At 38.5% G+C, this 20,997-nt stretch overlaps 1 protein-coding gene across 1 annotated transcript; it reads right to left on the bottom strand.

Moving 5' to 3' along the window:
* Positions 1-19,648: 19,648 nt before the first annotated feature.
* On the bottom strand, positions 19,649-20,704 carry LOC113911832 (olfactory receptor-like protein OLF3). The gene is given in 1 exon segment (XM_027574702.2): positions 19,649-20,704. A coding segment is annotated over 1 exon segment (1,056 nt).
* Positions 20,705-20,997: the final 293 nt, after the last annotated feature.

Genomic DNA, 20,997 nt, shown 5'->3' with positions numbered 1-20,997 from the left:
GGATGTAAAAACAATTTAAACTATAAGGAGATAAAATATATATCTAAAACGAAAAATAGACTGGATGCAATGAATAGCAGACTAGACACTGCAGAAGAATTTGGAAGACTTATAGACATAGTAATACAACCCACCCAAAATGGAAGAGAGAAAAAAACAAGACTGAAAAAATTGAATAATATTTCAGTAAGCTATGAGAAATAACAAACATGAAATCAAAGTCCCAAAAGGAAAAGGGGAAGATGAGGTATATGGAAAGACATAACCAATATTTTAAAAATATTAACCTCAAACTTCCAAATATGATGAAAAGAATGAATCTACATATTCAAGTGGCTTAACAAACCCCAATTATTTAAAAAAATACTAAAGTACTATATCTAATAAAGCAACAATAAAAAGAAAATTATTAAAGAAATTGTAGAAAAAATTATGCACTACATACAGAGAACAAAAGATAAGATTAACAGAAGAACTGGAAGAAAAAAATGTTAGCCAAGAATTCTATGCCAGTGAAAATAAAAAAAAAGAAGAAAAAAATTTCAAAAAATGAAAGTAAATAAAGATGTATTCATCATGTACATGATAAAAGTATTTATAGTCAGTAGACAAAGCATTTCAAGCAAAATTAAGGACATAAACCTAAGAAAAATAATAATAAAGATAATTAAAAATCAATAGAAAACAAAAATAATTGAGAAAATCAAAGAAAACAAAAGCTAAAAAAAAAGGAAACAAAGCTGGTTTTTTTTTTGGAAAATATCAACAAAATTGATAAACTTCTATCCAGACTGATCAAGAAAGAAGATACAAATTATCAATATAGAAAATGAAATTGGTGACATCACCACTGATCTTAAACACATCAAAAGAACAAAAACAATTTAAACCTCCCCACAAATAAAACAATAGGCCAATGGCTTCACTGGTGAACTGTACCAAACTTTTAAGGAAGAAATATTCTAGAAAAGTGAAACAGAAGTAACTTTCCCCAATTAATTATCTAAGCATTACACTGATAACAAAGCAAGACAAAAACATCACAAATTAAAAAAACTATAGATCAAAATCACTCATGATCATGGATACAAAAATACTTTTTAAAATATTAGCAAAATGTATCCAGCTATATAAAAAAAAATAAATAGAAGGCTCTTGAGAAAGATGGCAGCAGAGTAGGAGGATCATAGGCTTGCCTCATCCCATGAATATAACTAGATAACTATCAAATCATCCTAAATACCTGAGAAATCGACCTGAAAACTGGCAAAACAAACTCTACAGCTAAAGGGAGAGAAGAGGCCACATCGAAAAAGGTAGGAAGTGTGGAGACAGGGCTTAGAAGAGAAACAGATTACAGCTGCTGCAGAGGGGAGGGAGCCATGGACTCAGAGAAGAGAGGGGAGAGAGACACACACACACACACACACACACACACACACACACACACACACAGAAGGACACAGGGGAATGCACAAGAACACTTCCCCATAGCTATTGGCTTTGAAAACAAGAGGAGCTGAATTTTATGAGTTCTCACAGTGGGGCTGAAAGCCTGGAGTTTTAGAGGTCTGTAGGCTTGGCTGGGATAAAGCCCTGAGGGCATTGCACTGCTTGTGGAGAGAAAGCAGGCAAACAACCTGGTGGCAGACAGCATGGAAGCAGTGATCTAAACAGTACCTGGGGCACACAGTATGGAGATTATCTGCCCTTCTAGAAGCATGCCCCAGAGAGGCAGCATTCACAGAAAGACCTCTCTGAGAACAAAGGAGCTGGCTGGTGCCATTTCCCTCTACCACCCCTCAGCATAAACACAGAGCCATATGCAGGAAGCAGTGCTTCCTAACTTGCTTACACTAAGCCCCACCCTGCTGCAGTTTGGTGGAAATGCCCTTCTCAGTTATACTTGCCTCAGTCCCAGTTTGGGGAGCCCTTCCCCCAGAAGACCAGCACAAACCCTACCCACACCACATCTCCCAGTCAGAGAGCTTTTCAGGGCCTCAGTTACAGGGGAGGTAGTGATGAGTCTCATTTCACAAGCAGAACACAGCACACCTAGTTAAAACTCACCACATGCAGGCCAGGGACCAAACATTACCCAAAGCAGGAAAGGAGAGCTTCTGAAGACAATGGGCCTGAAGGATAGAGCAGCCAGAACACAACAGCAGAACATATGCAGCACACACAGGAGATACTCCCTGAAGCCTCAGGCCCTGGGCACTACATCACCTCTTCTTCATAAGGCCATTACTTTCAGGAACAGGAGAAATAACTGGCTTTTCTAACACAGAGAAATAGGCAGAGACTTAGACAAAATGACAAGACAGAGGAATCTATCCCAAATGAAAGAACAAGGTAAGGCCACAGACAGAGATCTAAGCAAAACAGATGTAAGTGCCTGATGGAGAATTGAAAGTAATGACCATAAGGATACTCACTGGACTTGAGAAAAGAACGGAAGATATCAGTGAGACCCTTACCACAGAGATAAAAGAGTTATAAAATCAATCAGAGATGAAGAGTACAATAAACGAGATTAGAAATACAATTGATGCAATGAACAGCAGGATGGAAGAAGCAGAGGAATGAATTGATGACCTAGAAGACAATATAATGGAAAGCAATGCTGAACAAAAGAGAAAGAATTATGCAAAACAAGATTAGACTTAGGGAATTAAGTGACTCCATCAAATGTAATAACATTTATATTATAGGAGTCTCAGAAAAAGAAGAGAGAGAAAAGGGGGCAGAAAATTTATTTGAAGAAATAATACCTGAAAACTTCCCTAATGTGGGGAAGGAAACAGACATCCATGAGGCACAAAGAACTTCCATTAAAATCAACAAAAGCAGGCCTATACCAAGACATATTGTAATTAAATTTGCAAAATATAGTGATAAAGAAAAAATCTTAAAAGCAGCAAGACAAAAGAAGTCATTAATTTACAAGGGAAAAATTCATAAGGATAGCTAGAGATTTTTCAACAGAAACTTGGCAAGACAGTAGAGAGTGGCATGATATATTCAAAGAGCTGAATGGGAAAAATCTGCAGCCAAGAATACTCTATCTGGCAAGGCTGGCATTCAGACTAGAAAGAGAGATAAAGAGTTTCTCAAACAAACAAAAATGAAAGGAGTTCATAACCACTAAACGAGCCCTGCAAAAAATATTGAAGGGGAGGGGCACCTGGGTGGCTCAGTCAGTTAGGCATCTGACTCTTGTTTTCAGCTCAGCTAATGATCTCAGGGTTGTGAGATCAAGCCCTATGTTGGGCTGTGACCTGAGTATGGAGTCTGCTTAAGAGTCTCTCTCTTTCCCTCTGCCCCTGACCCCCTGCACATACTCTCTCTTTAGAGAGAGAGAGAGAGAAAGAAGAAAGAAAAGAAAGAAAGAAGGGAGGGAGGGAGGAAGGAAGGTAGGTAGGTAGGTAGGTAGGTAGGTTGGTTGAAGGGGACTCTTTGAGTGGAAAGGAGAAACCAAAAGTAACAGTATAAAAGTAGGAAACACAAAAGCAGTAAAAATGAATATTTCTTTTAAAAATCAGTCAAGGACCTCACACACACAAAAAGGATATAAAATATAATGACACATACGTAGAATATGGGGAGAAGAGGAGAAAAGAATGGGTTCAAACTTAAATGACCATCCACTTAATATAGGCAGATATTTGCAGAAGAGATTATATACAAACCTAATGGCAACCATATATACAAACCTAATAGCAACCACATATCAAAAACTAATAAACATGCAAAGAATAAAGAGGAGGAAATCCAAATACATCACTAAAGAAAACAGGCAAAACATGAAAGAGAGAAATATAAGAAAGGATCAGAGAAAATCTCCAGAAACAACCACAAAACAAGCAATAAAATGGCAACAAATACATATCTATCAATGATTACTTTGAATGTAAAAGGACTAAACGCTCCAGTCAAAAGACATAGGGTATCGGAATGGATAAAAAACAAGACCCATATCTAGGAATTTACCAAAGAAAAATTAAAAGTATGTGTCCACAAAGAGACCTTTACATATATCAGTTTAATTCATAATTGCCAAAATCTGTAAATAACACAAATATCTATCAACTGGTGAATGAATAAACAGATTGTGGTGCATCTGCATAATGGGACACCACTTGGCAATAAAAAGAAATCAGGGGCACCTGGGTGGCTCAGTCAGTTGAGCATCAAACTCTTGATTTTGGCTCAGGTCATGATAATCAGGGTCATGAGATTGAGCCACATGTCAGGCTCTGCACCCAGCTTGGAGTCTGCTTGAGATTCTCTCTCTCCCTCTTCCCCTATCCCCAATGGCACACGCTCATTCATTCTCTCTCTCTCAAATAAATAAATAAAATCTTTAAAAAAAAAAAAATTCTGCTATATACAGCAGTATGCATGAGTCTTGATGGTAATATTACAAGTGAAAGAAGGCAGGCACAAAAGGCTTCATCAATGTGATTCCATTTACTTTAACATACTGGAAAAGGCAAAATTATAAGCATAGAAATGAGATAAGCAGTTTCCTGGGGCTGGGGTAAGAAGAGGGCATTGACCACAAACTAGAAAAAGGAAACTTTTAGAAATATTCTATATCTTGTTTATGGGGGTTATAAACATTTGACAAAAATTATGTAATTATATACTTTAAAATAATGAATTTTGCTGCATGTAAACTATACATCAATAAACATGATTTTAAGAAAGGAAAATGATAAATGACAAATAAAATAATAGTAGAATGGAAAAAGGATATAAACACAAACTCAGTAGACATTCAAAGGACAATAAGCAAAACTATGAACATATTGATGCCAATAAATTTGAAAACTTAAAGGACAAATTTCTGTTAAAATATAACTTACCAAAAGCTGATGGAATATAAAATATCCTGAAAAAAATCCTAAAGCCTTAGAGAAGTAAAATCTATATTAAAAGTATTCCCTCAAAGATAAGCTATGTGGGTATGTTCCATCAAACTTCCATGCAACAGAATCATTTTGATCGTACTGCACCCTCGAGCTGAAGTATGTAGTTGTGCATTACACAAACATAGAGACACAAGGTAGTAAGAAAATATAATCAAACCCATGTTTGGCTTGGTAATGGATGTGCTGACATGGGACTTTTTATCCTGAAGGGATGCCTTTTTCTACTTGGAACAAAGACCGTGTTGTCTTATGAACCTATAAGCCCTGTTATCAACCTTCTACCAACAGTAGGAAGTCGGGTCACATGATGTCTACATTTATTCCACGTCTACAACACATAAGTTTATGACTATCAAATTATCATCTTTGCACAAACTGGCTCTTCTTCCTAATTTCTATACGCATGTACCTTTCAATCATGCCCTTTCCTTTAAAAAAATATAAGAAAAATCAAGAAGTGTAGGGGACTTGTTCAGTCACACTGTCTCCTTCCTCTTAAGTGTCTTATGGCTCTCTAAGTGCTCACAGATTATCACAAATCTGACTTTCACTTGACCTCTGGTAATAGTACTTAGCATTTAGTAAGTGCACATAGAGAGTTCTTATATAGTACTTATAAAATACCTAAATAAGGAACACCTACGAACTCAACAGGAGATCGAAGAGGAGAGTAGCAACAACTCTCTGAACAGAGAAGCGACCACTTACTGGAAGGTAGGACGTGCGGAGAAGTGAATCCCAGGCGATATTCGGGAGGGTAGACGGTGGGGGAGGGGCCTCCGCCGGCCGCTTCTGGCAAGTGCTAGAGCCGCTGAGCACAAAATCAGACCTTTTAGAAGTCGGCTCCGCTGAGGGACGTCGCTCCAGTGGCTAAGCGGGGGTGGAACCCTCGCGGGACAGTGTGGTCTCAGGACCCTCGGGGTCACAGAAAAACCGGGGGTGCCTGAGTGCGGCAGAGCTCCCAGGTATCGGAGCGGGGAAGCCGGCTGCAGAGACGGAGCCGAGGCGCGGGCTCTCAGCTCGGGGTTGCTATAAACTGTGATCCACGGCCCAGTCGGGGCACGGCTCCTCCAGCAGGGACCCAACAAGCGGCAGATCCGGGGAGACTCCCCTTCCTTCCCGGGGAGGAGCGGCGCGGGAACGCACCGCAAGGATCTGCTGGGTTTGGAGACTCCACACGGTGTCGGGTGCCAGAGATACAAACACTTGGTCACAGGCCAGGTGAGCACGGAGAGCGGCCAGAGACCAGGGACAAGGGAGTGACTGCTTTTCTCTGGGGGCGCACTGAGGAGCGGGGCCCCGAGTTCTCAGCTCCTCCGGGCGGAGATTGGGAGGCCACCATTTTTGCCCTGGTCCTCCAAGGCTGTACGGAGCGCTTGCAGGGAACAAAAGCTCCTGAGAGCAAACCCGAGCAGCTTGCTTAGCCCGGACCGACAAGGGCGGGGCAATTCAGCCTCCGGCAAAGACATTTGGAAACCACAGCAACAGGCCCCTCCCCCAGAAGATCAGCACGAACAGCCAGCAAGCCAAGACCAAGTTTACCGATCAAGGAGAACGGGAGAACTCCAGCGCTAGGGGAATACTGCACATAGAATTCATGGCTTTTTTTTACCATGATTCATTAGTTCATCAAAGTTAATTTTTGTTAACTGTTTTTTTCTTTTTCTTTTTCCCTTTTTCAAACAACATCTTATCAATCTCTTTAAAAAAAAACATTTTTTATTTTTCATTTTTAGAGTCATATTTTATCCCTTCATAGTAGTTACCCTTATTTTTGGCATATATATATATATAAGTAGTTCTCTCTTTAAAATTTTGAGATACAGTTTCTTCTAACAGATAAAAATATACCCTAAATCACTAGTGTATGGTTCTGTTCTAGTCTCCTGCCTGATCACATTCTCTCCCTTTTTTCTTTTTTTTTTAAATCTTCTTTCTTTTTTCAAACAACTTCTTATCTTATCAAGTCCTTTTATAAAATCTTTTATAATTTTCATCTTTACAGTCATCTTCCATCCCTTCATTGCATCAACCCTTATTTTGTACATATATGTCTTTCTTCCTTTAAAATTTTAGGAGGCACTTTCTTCTAACAAACCAAAATACACCCAAAATCTAGTGTGTGGCACTGATCTATGTACTAGCCTGATCATATTTGATCACATTCTGCTTTTTTTGTATTGTTCTGCTTTGTTTTTATCTTTTTTTCTTTTCTTTTTTTTTTTCTCTTTCTTTTTTCTTTCTTTCCCTTTCTTTTCCCCTGGTTTCAGGTCTTTTCTGATTTGTATACAGTATATTTGCTGGGGACGTTGTAAACCTGTTAGCATTTTGTTCTCTCATTCATCTGTTCTCCTCTGGACAAAATGACAAGATGAAAAAATTCACCTCAGCAAAAAGAACAAGAGGTAGTACCGTCAGCCAGGGACCTACTCAATACGGACATTAGTACGATGTCAGACCTAGAGTTCAGAATCATGACTTTAAAGATACTAGCTGGGCTTGAAAAAAGCGTGGAAGTTATTAGAGAAACCCTTTCTGGAGAAATAAAAGAACGAAAATCTAACCAAATCGAAATCAAAAAGGCTATTGATGAGGTGCAATCAAAAATGGGGGCACTAAATGCTAGGATAAATGAGGCAGAAGAGAGAATCAGTGATATAGAAGACCAAATGATGGAAAATAAAGAGGCTGAGAAAAAGAGGGAGAAACAACTACAGGATCACGAGGGCAGAATTCGAGAGATAAGTGATTCGATAAGACGAAACAACATTAGAATAATTGGGATCCCAGAAGAAGAAGAAAGAGAGAGAGGGGCAGAAGGTATATTGGAGCAAATAATAGAAGAGAACTTCCCTAATGTGAGGAAGGAAACAGGCATCAAAATCCAGGAGGCACAGAGAACCCCTCTCAAAATCAATAAAAATACGTCAACACCCCGACATCTAATAGTAAAACTTACGAGTCTCAGAGACAAAGAGAAAATCCTGAAAGCAGCTCGAGAGAAGAGATATGTAACCTACAATGGTAAAAATATTAGATTGGCAACAGACCTATCCACAGAGACCTGGCAGGGCAGAAAGGACTGGCAAGATATCTTCAGAGCACTAAACGAGAAAAATATGCAGCCAAGAATACTATATCCAGCTAGGCTGTCATTGAAAATAGAAGGAGAGATAAAAAGCTTCCAGAACAAACAAAAACTAAAGGAATTTGCAAACACGAAACCAGCTCTCCAAGAAATATTGAAAGGGGTCCTCTAAGCAAAGAGAGAGCCTAAAAGCAGCAAAGATCAGAAAGGAACACAGACAATACACAGTAACAGTCACCTTACAGGCAATACAATGGCACTAAACTCATACCTTTCAATAGTTACCCTGAATGTAAATGGGCTCAATGCCCCAATCAAAAGACACAGGCTATCAGATTGGATTAAAAAACAAGACCCATCCATATGCTGTCTGCAAGAGACTCATTTTAGACCCAAAGACACCCCCAGATTGAAAGTGAGGGGGTGGAAATCCATTTACCATGCTAATGGACACCAAAAGAAAGCTGGGGTGGCAATCCTTATATCAGACAAACTAGATTTTAAAACAAAGACTGTAATAAGAGATGAGGAAGGACACTATATCCTACTTAAAGGGTCTATCCAACAAGAAGATCTAACAATTGTAAATATCTATGCCCCGAACATGGGAGCAGCCAATTATATGAGGCAATTAATAACAAAAGCAAAGAAACACATTGACAACAATACAATAATAGTGGGGGACTTTAACACCCCCCTGACTAAAATGGACAGATCATCTAAGCAAAAGATCAACAAGGAAATAAAGACTTTAAATGACACACTGGACCAAATGGACTTCACAGACATATTCAAAACATTCCATCCCAAAGCAACGGAATACACATTCTTCTCTAGTGCTCGTGGAACATTCTCCAGAATTGATCACATCCTAGGTCACAAATCAGGTCTCAACCGGTACCAAAAGATTGGGATCATTCCCTGCATATTTTCAGACCACAATGCTTTGAAACTAGAACTCAATCACAAGAGGAAAGTCGGAAAGAACACAAATACATGGAGGCTGAAGAGCATCCTATTAAAGAATGAATGGGTCAACCAGGAAATTAAAGAAGAATTAAAAAAATTCATGGAAACCAATGAAAATGAAAACACAACTGTCCAAAATCTTTGGGATACAGCAAAGGCAGTCCTGAGAGGAAAGTATATAGCAATACAAGCCTTTCTCAAGAAACAAGAAAGGTCTCAAATACACAACCTAACCCTACACCTAAAGGAGCTGGAGAAAGAACAGCAAATAAAGCCTAAACCCAGCAGGAGAAGAGAAATAATAAAGATCAGAGCAGAAATCAATGAAATAGAAACCAAAAGAACAGTAGAACAGATCAACGAAACTAGGAGCTGGTTCTTTGAAAGAATTCACAAGATTGATAAACCCCTGGCCAGACTGATCCAAAAGAAAAGAGAAATGACCCAAATCAACAAAATCATGAATGAAAGAGGAGAGATCACAACCAACACCAAAGAAATACAAACAATTATAAGAACATATTATGAGCAACTCTATGCCAGCAAATTAGATAACCTGGAAGAAATGGGTGCATTCCTAGAGATGTATCAACTACCAAAACTGAACCAGGAAGAAATAGAAAACCTGAACAGACCTATAACCACTAAGGAAATTGAAGCAGTCATCAAAAATCTCCCAAGAAACAAAAGCCCAGGGCCAGATGGCTTCCCAGGGGAATTCTATCAGACATTTCAAGAAGAATTAATACCTATTCTCCTGAAACTGTTCCAAAAAATAGAAATGGAAGGAAAACTTCCAAATTCATTTTATGAGGCCACCATTACCTTGATCCCAAAACCAGACAAAGATCCCATCAAAAAGGAGAATTACAGACCCATATCCTTGATGAACATGGATGCAAAAATTCTCACCAAAATACTAACCAACAGGATCCAACAGTACATTAAAAGGATTATTCACCACGACCAAGTGGGATTTAACCCTGGGCTGCAAGGCTGGTTCAACATCCGCAAATCAATCAACGTGATACAATTCATTAACAAAAGAAAGAACAAGAATCATAGGATCCTCTCAATAGATGCAGAAAAAGCATTTGACAAAGTACAGCATCCTTTCTTGATCAAAACTCTTCAGAGTATAGGGATAGAGGGTACATACCTCAATATCATAAAAGCCATCTACGAAAAACCTACAGCGAATATCATTCTCAATGGGGAAAAGCTGAGAGCTTTTCCCCAAAGGTCAGGAACGCGGCAGGGATGTCCACTCTCACCACTGCTATTCAACACAGTATTAGAAGTCCTAGCCACAGCAATCAGACAACAAAAAGAAATCAAAGGCATCCAAATCGGCAAAGAGGAAGTCAAACTCTCACTCTTTGCAGATGATATGATACTGTATGTGGAAAACCCAAAAGACTCCACCCCAAAACTGCTAGAACTCATACAGGAATTCAGTCAAGTAGCAGGCTATAAAATCAATGCACAGAAATCAGTGGCATTCCTATACACCAACAACAAGACAGAAGAGAGACAAATCAAGGAGTCGATCCCTTTCACAATTGCACCCAAAACCATAAGATACCTAGGAATAAATTTAACCAAAGCGGCAAAGGATCTGTACTCAGAAAACTATAAAATACTCATGAAAGAAATTGAAGAAGACACAAAGAAATGGAAAAACGTTCCATGCTCATGGATTGGAAGAATCAACATTGTGAAGCTGTCAATGCTACCTAGAGCAATCTACACATTCAATGCAATCCCCATCAAAATACCATCCACTTTTTTCAAAGAAATGGAACAAATAATCCTAAAATTTGTATGGAACCAGAAGAGACCCCGAATAGCCAGAGGAATCTTGAAAAAGAAAAGCAAAGCTGGCGGCATCACAATTCCGGACTTCCAGCTCTATTACAAAGCTGTCATCATCAAGACAGTATGGTACTGGCACAAAAACAGACACATAGATCAATGGAACAGAATCGAGAGCCCAGAAATGGACCCTCAACTCTATGGTCAACTGATCTTTGACAAAGCAGGAAAGAATGTCCAGTGGAAAAAAGACAGTCTCTTCAACAAATGGTGTTGGGAAAATTGGACAGCCACATGCAGAAGAATGAAACTGGACCATTTCCTTACACCACACACAAAAATAGACTCCAAATGGTTGAAAGACCTAAACGTGAGACAGGAGTCCATCCAAATCCTAAAGGAGAACACAGGTAGCAACCTCTTCGACCTCAGCCGCAGCAACTTCTTCCTAGAAACATCACCAAAGGCACAGGAAGCCAGGGCAAAAATGAACTATTGGATTTCATCAAGATAAAAAGCTTTTGCACAGCAAAAGAAATAGTCCAAAAAACCAAAAGACAACCGACAGAATGGGAGAAGATATTTGCAAATGACATATCAGATAAAGGGCTAGTATCCAAAATCTATAAAGAACTTATCAAACTCAACACCCAAAGAACAAATAATCCAATCAAGAAATGGGCAGAAGACATGAACAGACATTTTTCCAAAGAAGACATCCAAATGGCCAACAGGCACATGAAAAAGTGCTCAACATCGCTCAGCATCAGGGAAATCCAAATCAAAACCTCAATGAGATACCACCTCACACCCGTCCGAATGGCTAAAATTAACAAGTCAGGGAACGACAGATGTTGGCGGGGTTGTGGAGAAAGGGGAACCCTCCTACACTGTTGGTGGGAATGCAAGCTGGTGCAACCACTCTGGAAAACAGTATGGAGGTTCCTCAAACAGTTGAAATTAGAGCTACCATTCGATCCAGCAATTGCACTACTCGGTATTTACCCCAAAGATACAAATGTAGGGACCCGAAGGGGTACGTGCACCCCAATGTTTATAGCAGCAATGTCCACAATAGCCAAACTGTGGAAAGAGCCAAGATGTCCATCGACAGATGAATGGATAAAGAAGAGGTGGTATATATACACAATGGAATATTATGCAGCCATCAAAAGGAATGAGATCTTGCCATTTGCAACGACGTGGATGGAACTGGAGGGTGTTATGCTGAATGAAATAAGTCAATCAGAGAAAGACATGTATCATATGACCTCACTGATATGAGGAATTCTTAATCTCAGGAACAAACTGAGGGTTGCTGGAGTGGTCGGGGGTGGGAGGGATGGGGTGGCTGGGTGACAGACATTGGGGAAGATATGTGCTACGGTGAGTGCTGTGAATTGTGTAAGACTGTTGAATCACAGATCTGTACTTCTGAAACAAATAACGCAACATATTTTAAGAAAAAAAAAAGAAAAAGAAGAAGATAGCAGGAGAGGAAGAATGAAGGGGAGTAAGTCAGAGGGGGAGATGAACCAGGAGAGACGATGGACTCTGAAAAACAAACTGAGGTTTCTAGAGGGGAGGAGGGTAGGGGGATGGGTTAGCCTGGTGATGGGTATTAAAGAGGGCACATTCTGCATGGAGCACTGGGTGTTATGAACAAACAATGAATCATGGAACACTACACCAAAACAAATTATGTAATATATGGTGATTAACATAACAATAAAAAATAAAAAAATACCTAAATAATAGATAGTGCTTAGTACTACTGATAGCTCTTAGCAGAAGCACATCTCTGTAAAATTGCCTGTGATGGAAATTTATTTTAAAGACTTTTTCTTACCTAGAAGACCTTTCTTATCTTTAAGAGACCTTTCTTATCTTATAATTAGCCTCAGTAATTTTACAGAAAATAAAATACCAATCAAATTAAATTCTTTGTAGCCTTCCCAAATTCTCTCCTGATATAGGTTTTCTCATATTTTGAGCGGGAATAATAATGCCAGCTCTCCTAACTTTAGTGGATAAAGTATAAATAATGGGGCTATCACCGCCATAGCAATAATCTTTGTTGAATATGAGAATGTTATGGGCTGAATTGGGTCCCTTCCTAATTCATATGTTGAAATCTTAATTCCCAAAACCTCAGAATGTGACTGTATTTGGAAGCAGGGTCTTTAAAGAAGTAATTAACTTAAAATAAGATCATTAAGGTGGGCCCTAATCCAATATGACTGGTGTCCTTATAAGAAAAGATTAAGAAACAGACATGCAGGGAGGGAAGACCATGTGAAAACACAGGGAAAAGAAACCCACCTGCAGAAAGACAGAAGCCTCAGAAGAAACCAACCCTGCCAACATCTTGATCTCAGACTTCTAGAATCCAAAATTGCAAGAAAGTATATTTCTGTTTTTTAAGCCACCCAGTTTGTGGTACTCTGTAATTGCAATCCTTACAGGGAATTAATAAAAAAATAGAATGAGATGATAGTTACAAAAAAAAAAACACTTCAAAAATTAAAACTCTAACATAACGTAATATTGCCCAAATTAACAGTAACAAAAATAATGCTGATACCCATATCTATATGCACTGATTTTTCTTTTAAAAGTTGTTTTCTGTACAAAAGTTTAGAGAGATGGAACACCTTGCCCCTAATCATGCAGGGATTTTTAGGGATTTAGATCTAGTCAGCTCCAGAATCACCATTCTTTCTTGAATCGTAGGTTTTGTAGAACACATTATTTTAAAAATAATATTTTTATTTTTTGTTAATGACTGTTAATTAACAACAGAAGCATATTTAAAATGCCTACCTTTATTAAAAATTCCCAAGTAACAACATGGTATCTTTACCCACTATTACATAAAATTCTCTGTTGTATCACAATAAAATCAAGTCAAATTTTTGTGTTTTTAAATATTCTTTATTACAGTTACAGCTTCTGATTCTTAAGAAAATCAAAGCCAAACAGAATTTGTTTTTCAAAAAGTAATGGTGAACTTTTTAGGGTAAACTTATCTGATATATTAATCTTCTGCAGGAAATAGGAGTCCCACAAATTCACAGAATAACATAGCTTTATGGAAGTGATTCCCTCCTAGTCCAGTTTCCTCACCTTTCAGATAAGGTAAAAAAAAAAAAAAAAAAAAAAATCTCTGGAAAGCGGTTGGCCTAGGAAGCCCTGAAAGGTAGAGGTTCTCCTGTGAGACCTCTATCTTCTCACCACTAAAAATAATAAAACATTTTAGAAGCAGTGTGGGACAATGGTTCAGAGCACAACCTCTAGAGCCAGATAACCTGAGTTCCAACAGAGAAAAGTGAAAGAATCTTGATAAGTATTTTGAGTTCACAGACATGTTTCCTCATGATATTTGTCAGAATAAGAAAAATGACTCCAGAATACAAACACAAATTTAGTTTTAGTAAGCTTTAAAAACCAAGAAAAGTCTTCTGTTTCTAGCCAAGACAGAGAAACTGGGACTGGATTTACCCTTCCATCTGAACAACTACAGATCAGGACAAAATATACACAACAATTTTCATTGGATATCAGGCAATGAAGCACAGTGATCCCTGAAATACGAGAAAGAAATACCATTTTAATACTAATTAAAAGAAACCTGGAGTTTCGATGTTATTATCAGTCAAAGTAGATTTCAGAGCAAAGAATAGTACCAGGGACAAGGAAAGGCATTTCCTAATGATAATGGGTTCAATCAATGGAGAATACAGAACAAGTATAAATATTTAGATGCTTAGCAACAGAGCTTCAAAACACATAAAGCAAAAACTGATAGAAATGCAAGAAGAAATAGACAACTCCACAATTATAGTAAGAAATTTCAATACTTGTCTCTTAATAACTGATGAAAAAGCATAAGGAAGGAAATAGTAAGGAATCAGTAAGGAAATAGAAAACTTGAACATTATGAAACTCAATGTGATTGACATTTATAGAATAATCAATAACAGAAAATACATTTTTTCAAGAGTACATGGAACATTTATCAAAATAGAGTATATGATAAGATAAAACAAGTTTCCATAAGTCAAAATGATTCAAGTCAACAAAATATGTTAATCCCTGGTCAAAGTGCCTCCTAACTCTGACAGAGAGCTTAGTTGTATGAGGGAAGACCACATTATTCAGGCTAAGCCAATTCAAACCCATTTCTGTGGCTTTTCTGTTGGAGCTGGCCAAGTTAGGATTTTGTTTCTCATGTCATAATGTATATCTGGGACCTCCAAGTTACTTTTTCCACCTCATGGAGGAAATCTATGAACCATAGAATAGAATAAGGCCCACAGAAAGAAGCAAAGTTAAGAGGAGAAAACAAAAAGATAGACATACTTCAAAAAACTTTGGATTCTAGATTCACTATTCAGATACCAGTTCATTACACTTAGTTGTTAATTTTGCATATATCAGTTTGTTTTGGATTTTATTACTTGGAACTGTAACCATCCTAGCTATAATAGTAACATTATGGCTCTGTGGCTTTTTCACATCTTCAGCTAAACAATGATCCACAAACAGCTGATATCCCAAGAGGAGTGTCCTTGTTGAAATTTATGACGCCTTTGGAATCATACAAGTCACATCTGTACTGAATCCAGGATCTAAGTGTAGACTGCCAGTTGTCTACACTCGCACAGGTTATGTATGTGTGAGTCCCAACCTCTTCCTCTGTACCGTGTGGATACTAATATTCATATTTTGAGGAGAGGTGTCAACACAAACTTATGAGACTTAGGAGGCCTCTAAAACTTATAATTTGTAAGTGCAGCACAGGTGCTAGCTAAGATTGCTCTATTCCTTCAAATTTTTATGAATCTGACTTAAATCCTATATTATATACTTACGGGAATTCTAACACTCCCTATAAAACTTCCTAGATATTTGGGATCCCAAAAGTGAATAAATGTGTGTGAAACAGCGCTATCATATAATAGAACCCCACAAAACATAGCAATATATATATAATATATATCTATGGAATAGCTGACCAGGTTTAGGCTGCTCGGAAGGGCTTGATGAAGTATCACAGCACTGACATCAGGCACATGGCCGGGAACACAACAGACTCTCCAGTGACTCAGGTGCTAAGGCAGGATGAACTCACTAAGCAACATCCTATTGTCCATACCCATGAGGTTATTATAAAAGTCCAAAATAGGTGGAGGAACCAATTGGGCAGAAGAATTTGCTTAGAGTAGGCAAGGTCTAGGAATGGGAACTAAAATAGGCAAATACAGATGAGGCAATCTTCAAGTCCATAGTTAATTAACCCTAGACTATTTGTCTTCTGTCCTTTGCGCTTATAACTCACGAATATTTGTGCCCCAAACAAGAAATAGTTCTCTACAGATAGAGCAGCATTTCTCAATCTTTTATTCACTATTGTTCACCTAAGGAAGGAAAGTTTTTAGATATCTTTTTCTTAACTACTCACCCCATGAAGTTTTAACACCAGAGATATAGTGTATGTCTGTTTATGTACCATGGCCCTTTGAAGGACCATAAATCATTACAATAATTAAGATATTTTTATTCCCTCTACGAGGACCAATTTTCACCCCCTTGAGGATAATATTCCTCCCATTAAGAATGCATGAGACAGAACTAGATTTTTGTTGCCAAAAATCAGAGGTCTGTTTTCTAAACACTTTTCTGGTATCTACTCTTATGTCAGACTCTTTACATTGCTTTGGGTGGGCTAGCTAATAGGGCTAAAACATTTTTAGAGGGTCGGGGAGGGCAAGAGGTGGGGAGGGAATGGGAAAGATGCTCTATTAGAAAAAAACAATGACAGTAGCTAACAGTTATCAAGTGCTTTTTGTGTGTCAGGCATTTTACTAAGTGCTTTACAAATAATATTTCATTCCATCCTCTCAGACTTCTCATCAGGGGTTTATTATTATTCATGCCGTAGAAAATAAAGCTGAGTCTTATTTAAGTTTTGTAACTTGTCCAGGATTGCGCTTATTGTTTAATATGCTGTTGCACTTTGATGAGGAAGATATAGAAGGCTCAAAGGCGTCAGGGAGTAACGTGCATACAAGTGATAAAAGAAATGTTCTAGAAGATGAGGGAAAATGATATTGAAGATCAGATTTCACAGAGAGCAGCCCAACCCAATGATGGAGCAGAAGGGACAACCAAACCATATGGACACTGACTTGGTCGTGTGCACCTATATTTAATAGGGGCAGGTTTAGATCTTAAAATACTGGATTTTAATGGAATGGGGGAACACCTGATGGTCCCATTTATCAGGATAAGGGACAGTAGAATGAAAGCTTCGGCTTGAATATAAGAGAATGTGTTCACTACAGACCTGCCACTGTTGTTAAATATTTCAAGGACAAAGAAGTAAGGCAAATCATCCAGTTAGTATTCAGCAGATATCTAAGATGGTGCTCAATGCATGATTCATCTCCTCCATTCACCCATTAGTGTGGAGTCCTTAGATCTTGGGTAATTGAACCTAAATGACTATGAGAAATGAGATGCATTATGAAATGGAAACTGAAATGAGAATTACTTCATCTTCTCTTAGAAACCTTCTCCTATATGATCCTCATTCCACATCCAGAAAAACACAATCCTCTCTCTCTTTGAATTTCCGGAGCTCTTTCTGTGCATACCTTGTGTTATAATTTTACATTTTTATACAGTTCCTCTATAATACTAGAGAAAACTGCAGCCCAGAGGCCAAATTTGGCCTGCTGCCTGTTTTTGTATGTCCCACAAGAAAAAGATGTGTTTTACATTTTAAATGGTTGAAAAAAATCAAAGAAGAATAATATTTTAATAACATAAAATTCAAATTTCAGTGTTCATAAACTGGGATTTATTTGTACTAGCCCCACTCATTCTTTTATGTGTTGTCTATGACTTTTAGTGCTGCAATGGCAGAGTAGCTGTGAAGGACTATATGGCCCCAAAAGCCTAAAGCATTTGTAATCCAGCCAGTTACAGAAAGTTTCCCAACCCCTGCCCTAGGAGACTAAAAATTTCCAGAGGCAGTGGCCATATCTAAACACAACTTTGCTACCCCACAATGCCTGTAGCAGTGTCTTTAACAAAGCTGATGCCCACAAAATGATCATCTGTGACTTTATTTTAGAAAAGGCTAAGAATAAAGTTGTTCGTATCAGAGGGAAAGTTTGACCACTATGGCCTTGTAATTGATACTACATGAAATGTCGAACAGTGGCATCCACAGCTAATGGGTCACATTATCCTAGACCCCAAATGGGCTTTTGACCTTCACCATTCCCACACCTCCTGCCTTTCCTCCTCTGCACTCTCAGCAACGGACATCTCCTATTGTTTCACAGGGAAAACAGGTGCCCGTGGAAGCCCTTCAACTCCTGATCACTAACTCCCAAATACAAATCAACCAAATGAGAATTAACAGACTCAATGGAGAGACAAAGGGACAGAAAGAGGGCACCATTCTGAAGTTCTTGAAAAAAGTGAGAAGACCCACAATTATTATTAATAATATATTATATATAATTATTATTATTATATATTATTTTTCTTCCATCTCCTACATATGCTTGTTTAATCATTTCTTCCCTCTTTTACCTTTTTTAGGTTTATTGTCAGAGGTGAGGTACACTCACAAATGATACTAGCTTACTATATTTACAAAAGTTGAGTAGGGCCTCGTGGGTGCGTGTTGGGGTGGGGGGATACAAGAAGGCTCATAATATGGAGACTTGCAAGTAACATTTGCACAGCAGACTGACCTATCTCCATAACCCAAACTCCACATCAGAGCTGCATTTATCTTTCGATTGCCTAAGGAAAGTGCTTTTCTTACACTAACTACATCTTTGATATCTTACACATTTATCTCATGGCTTATTTGCTTACTTTATTTCTAAAGTTTCAGAGAAAAAGGTTGTTCAATTTTCAGAATTTGAGAATTTTTGCCTTTGAATGAATGCCCACGTATACACAATAAATTAGCAGTATCTGGATCTCAGATCTGCCTTAGCCAATAATGTCATTGTGTACAAACAATCCTTGGTTATATCCTCACTAGGGTAACACAAGAATTTTAGTTGATATTTCTCCACCTAATTATTTCCATTACTCAAAATAGTCTTTATATCCACATGTAGTGGTGAATGTAGCACAAATAAATATCTTCATCAGCCTTGACAGCAACATTCTTCTCAGAATAGTGACTCACACAGTTACTGAATATGGCTACATATACCACACATTTTAAGTGAGTCTTCAAATTGAAAATGATTTTGTTCCCAGTGGAAACATGATAACCTTTTACAAACTGTGGATGAATAAAAAACTGTGTTCCAAGGTAAAATTCATGAATAGGTCCATAATTACAAACAATGTGACAAATAAAAAGAGTAAATGGTATTGTCTTCAATTACTCTCAGGCCATATGAAAGAAAATTGAATAAGAGTGAGAAGTTCTTTTTTTTTTCCTTTTTTTAGAATTTATTATTTTTTATTTAAATTCAATTAACTAACATACAGTGTATTATAAGTTTCAGAGGTAGAGTTCAGTGATTCATCAGTCTTAGATAATACTCAATGCTCATTACATCACATCCCTACTTAAAGTCCATCACCCAGTTGCCCCATCCACCTACCCCCGTCCCCTCCAGCAACCCTCAGTTTGTTTCCTATGATTAAGAGTCTCTTACAGTTCGCCAAAAATGAGAAGTTCTATTACAGCAGTTCAACTCCACTGAACATGCCACTGTGATATAAAAATATATCCACACCCTATACCCCAACCCAACCTCCAGCCTCCTACCCAGCATCACCAGGACATGTGTCGTCATCTCCTTCCTGGTTGCCAGGGCAATGCAGGTGATGCCTGCCATATCTGAGTTAAGTGGGAGAAAACACAGGCAAAGCTCCTTTCTCTAAGTGATGCTCCAGATTCATCAAGTTTTGAAGTTATTCCAGAAAACTGCCCTAATATTTTCTGCCAGGCCCCCTTTACCTCCTTATTCCTTACACTATAAATCATGGGGTTCAGCATGGGTGTCAACACAGCATAGAAGAGAGAGATCAACTTCTCCTGAAGAACAGAGGGGCTGGAGTGGGGCTGGATATAAGTGAAAATGGCCATGCCGTAGCACAGGACAACCACTGTAAGGTGAGAGGCACAGGTGTGGAAGGCTTTCTTTCTTCCCTCTGTGGACCGGATCTTGAGGATGGTGGAGATGATCTGGATGTAGGACAGGAGAACCAGGCAGAAAGGTGTCATCAGCAGAGCAATGCTAGAAACCATGATTATGATCTTGTTGGAAGAGGTGTCCACACAGGCTAGTCTGACCACAGCTAAAATTTCACATGATATGTGATCGATATACTTGTTTTTGCATGTGGGCAGTTGAAACGTGATGGCAGTATGGATGAGAGAGTTGACAGAACCACTGACCCAGGATGTGATGGTCAACCTAGTACAGAGGCCTCCATGCATGATGACTGAGTATCACAGGGGGTCACACACAGCCACATAGCGGTCACAGGCCATCACAGCCAGTAGAACAAACTCAATCCCACCCAAGCCCAGGGAGAAAAATAACTGGGCTGCACAGCTCACAAATGGGACTGCTTTATCTGCTGCAAGAAAATTTGCCAGCATCTGAGGAATGATGCTTGTGGCATAAGAGACATCAACGAGGGAGAGTTTGGTGAGAAAGAAGTACATGGGAGTGTGGAGTTGGCTGTCCAGTCTGATGAGGAGAATGATGAGGAAGTTCCCCAGCACTGTCACCATGTACATAACTAAGAACAGGACAAAGAGGAAGACCTGCATGTCCCAGTCACTGGACAGGCCAAGGAGAAAAAATTCTCTCACCCATGTCTCATTATCTGTTCCCATTTAAAAATGTGAGAATCATTAATCTGCAAAGAGTCAGAGATAACAGAAGATGTTGAAACAAAGAACCATTTATAGATAATGCAGTGCAGTTCTAGGAGCTCACATTTTACCCTCAGATTCCAGGGCAAGGAGAGTTTGGTAAGTGATAATGGTAGGTAAAATGATAAACAATGAAGACAACTTGGTTGGAAAGTTTTTAAAAAGCTACCTTACATATGTCAACTAGACCCATCATAATGAAAAGGGGAAATACATTACAAAAGGAAATATTAGAAAGAGGTCCTTGTGGAAAG

This window comes from Zalophus californianus, chromosome 12, assembly GCF_009762305.2.
Source record: "Zalophus californianus isolate mZalCal1 chromosome 12, mZalCal1.pri.v2, whole genome shotgun sequence".
Taxonomy (NCBI): domain Eukaryota; kingdom Metazoa; phylum Chordata; class Mammalia; order Carnivora; family Otariidae; genus Zalophus; species Zalophus californianus.
The sequence above is the reverse complement of the archived record's forward strand: the minus strand, read 5'-3'. Positions and strand labels throughout refer to the sequence as shown.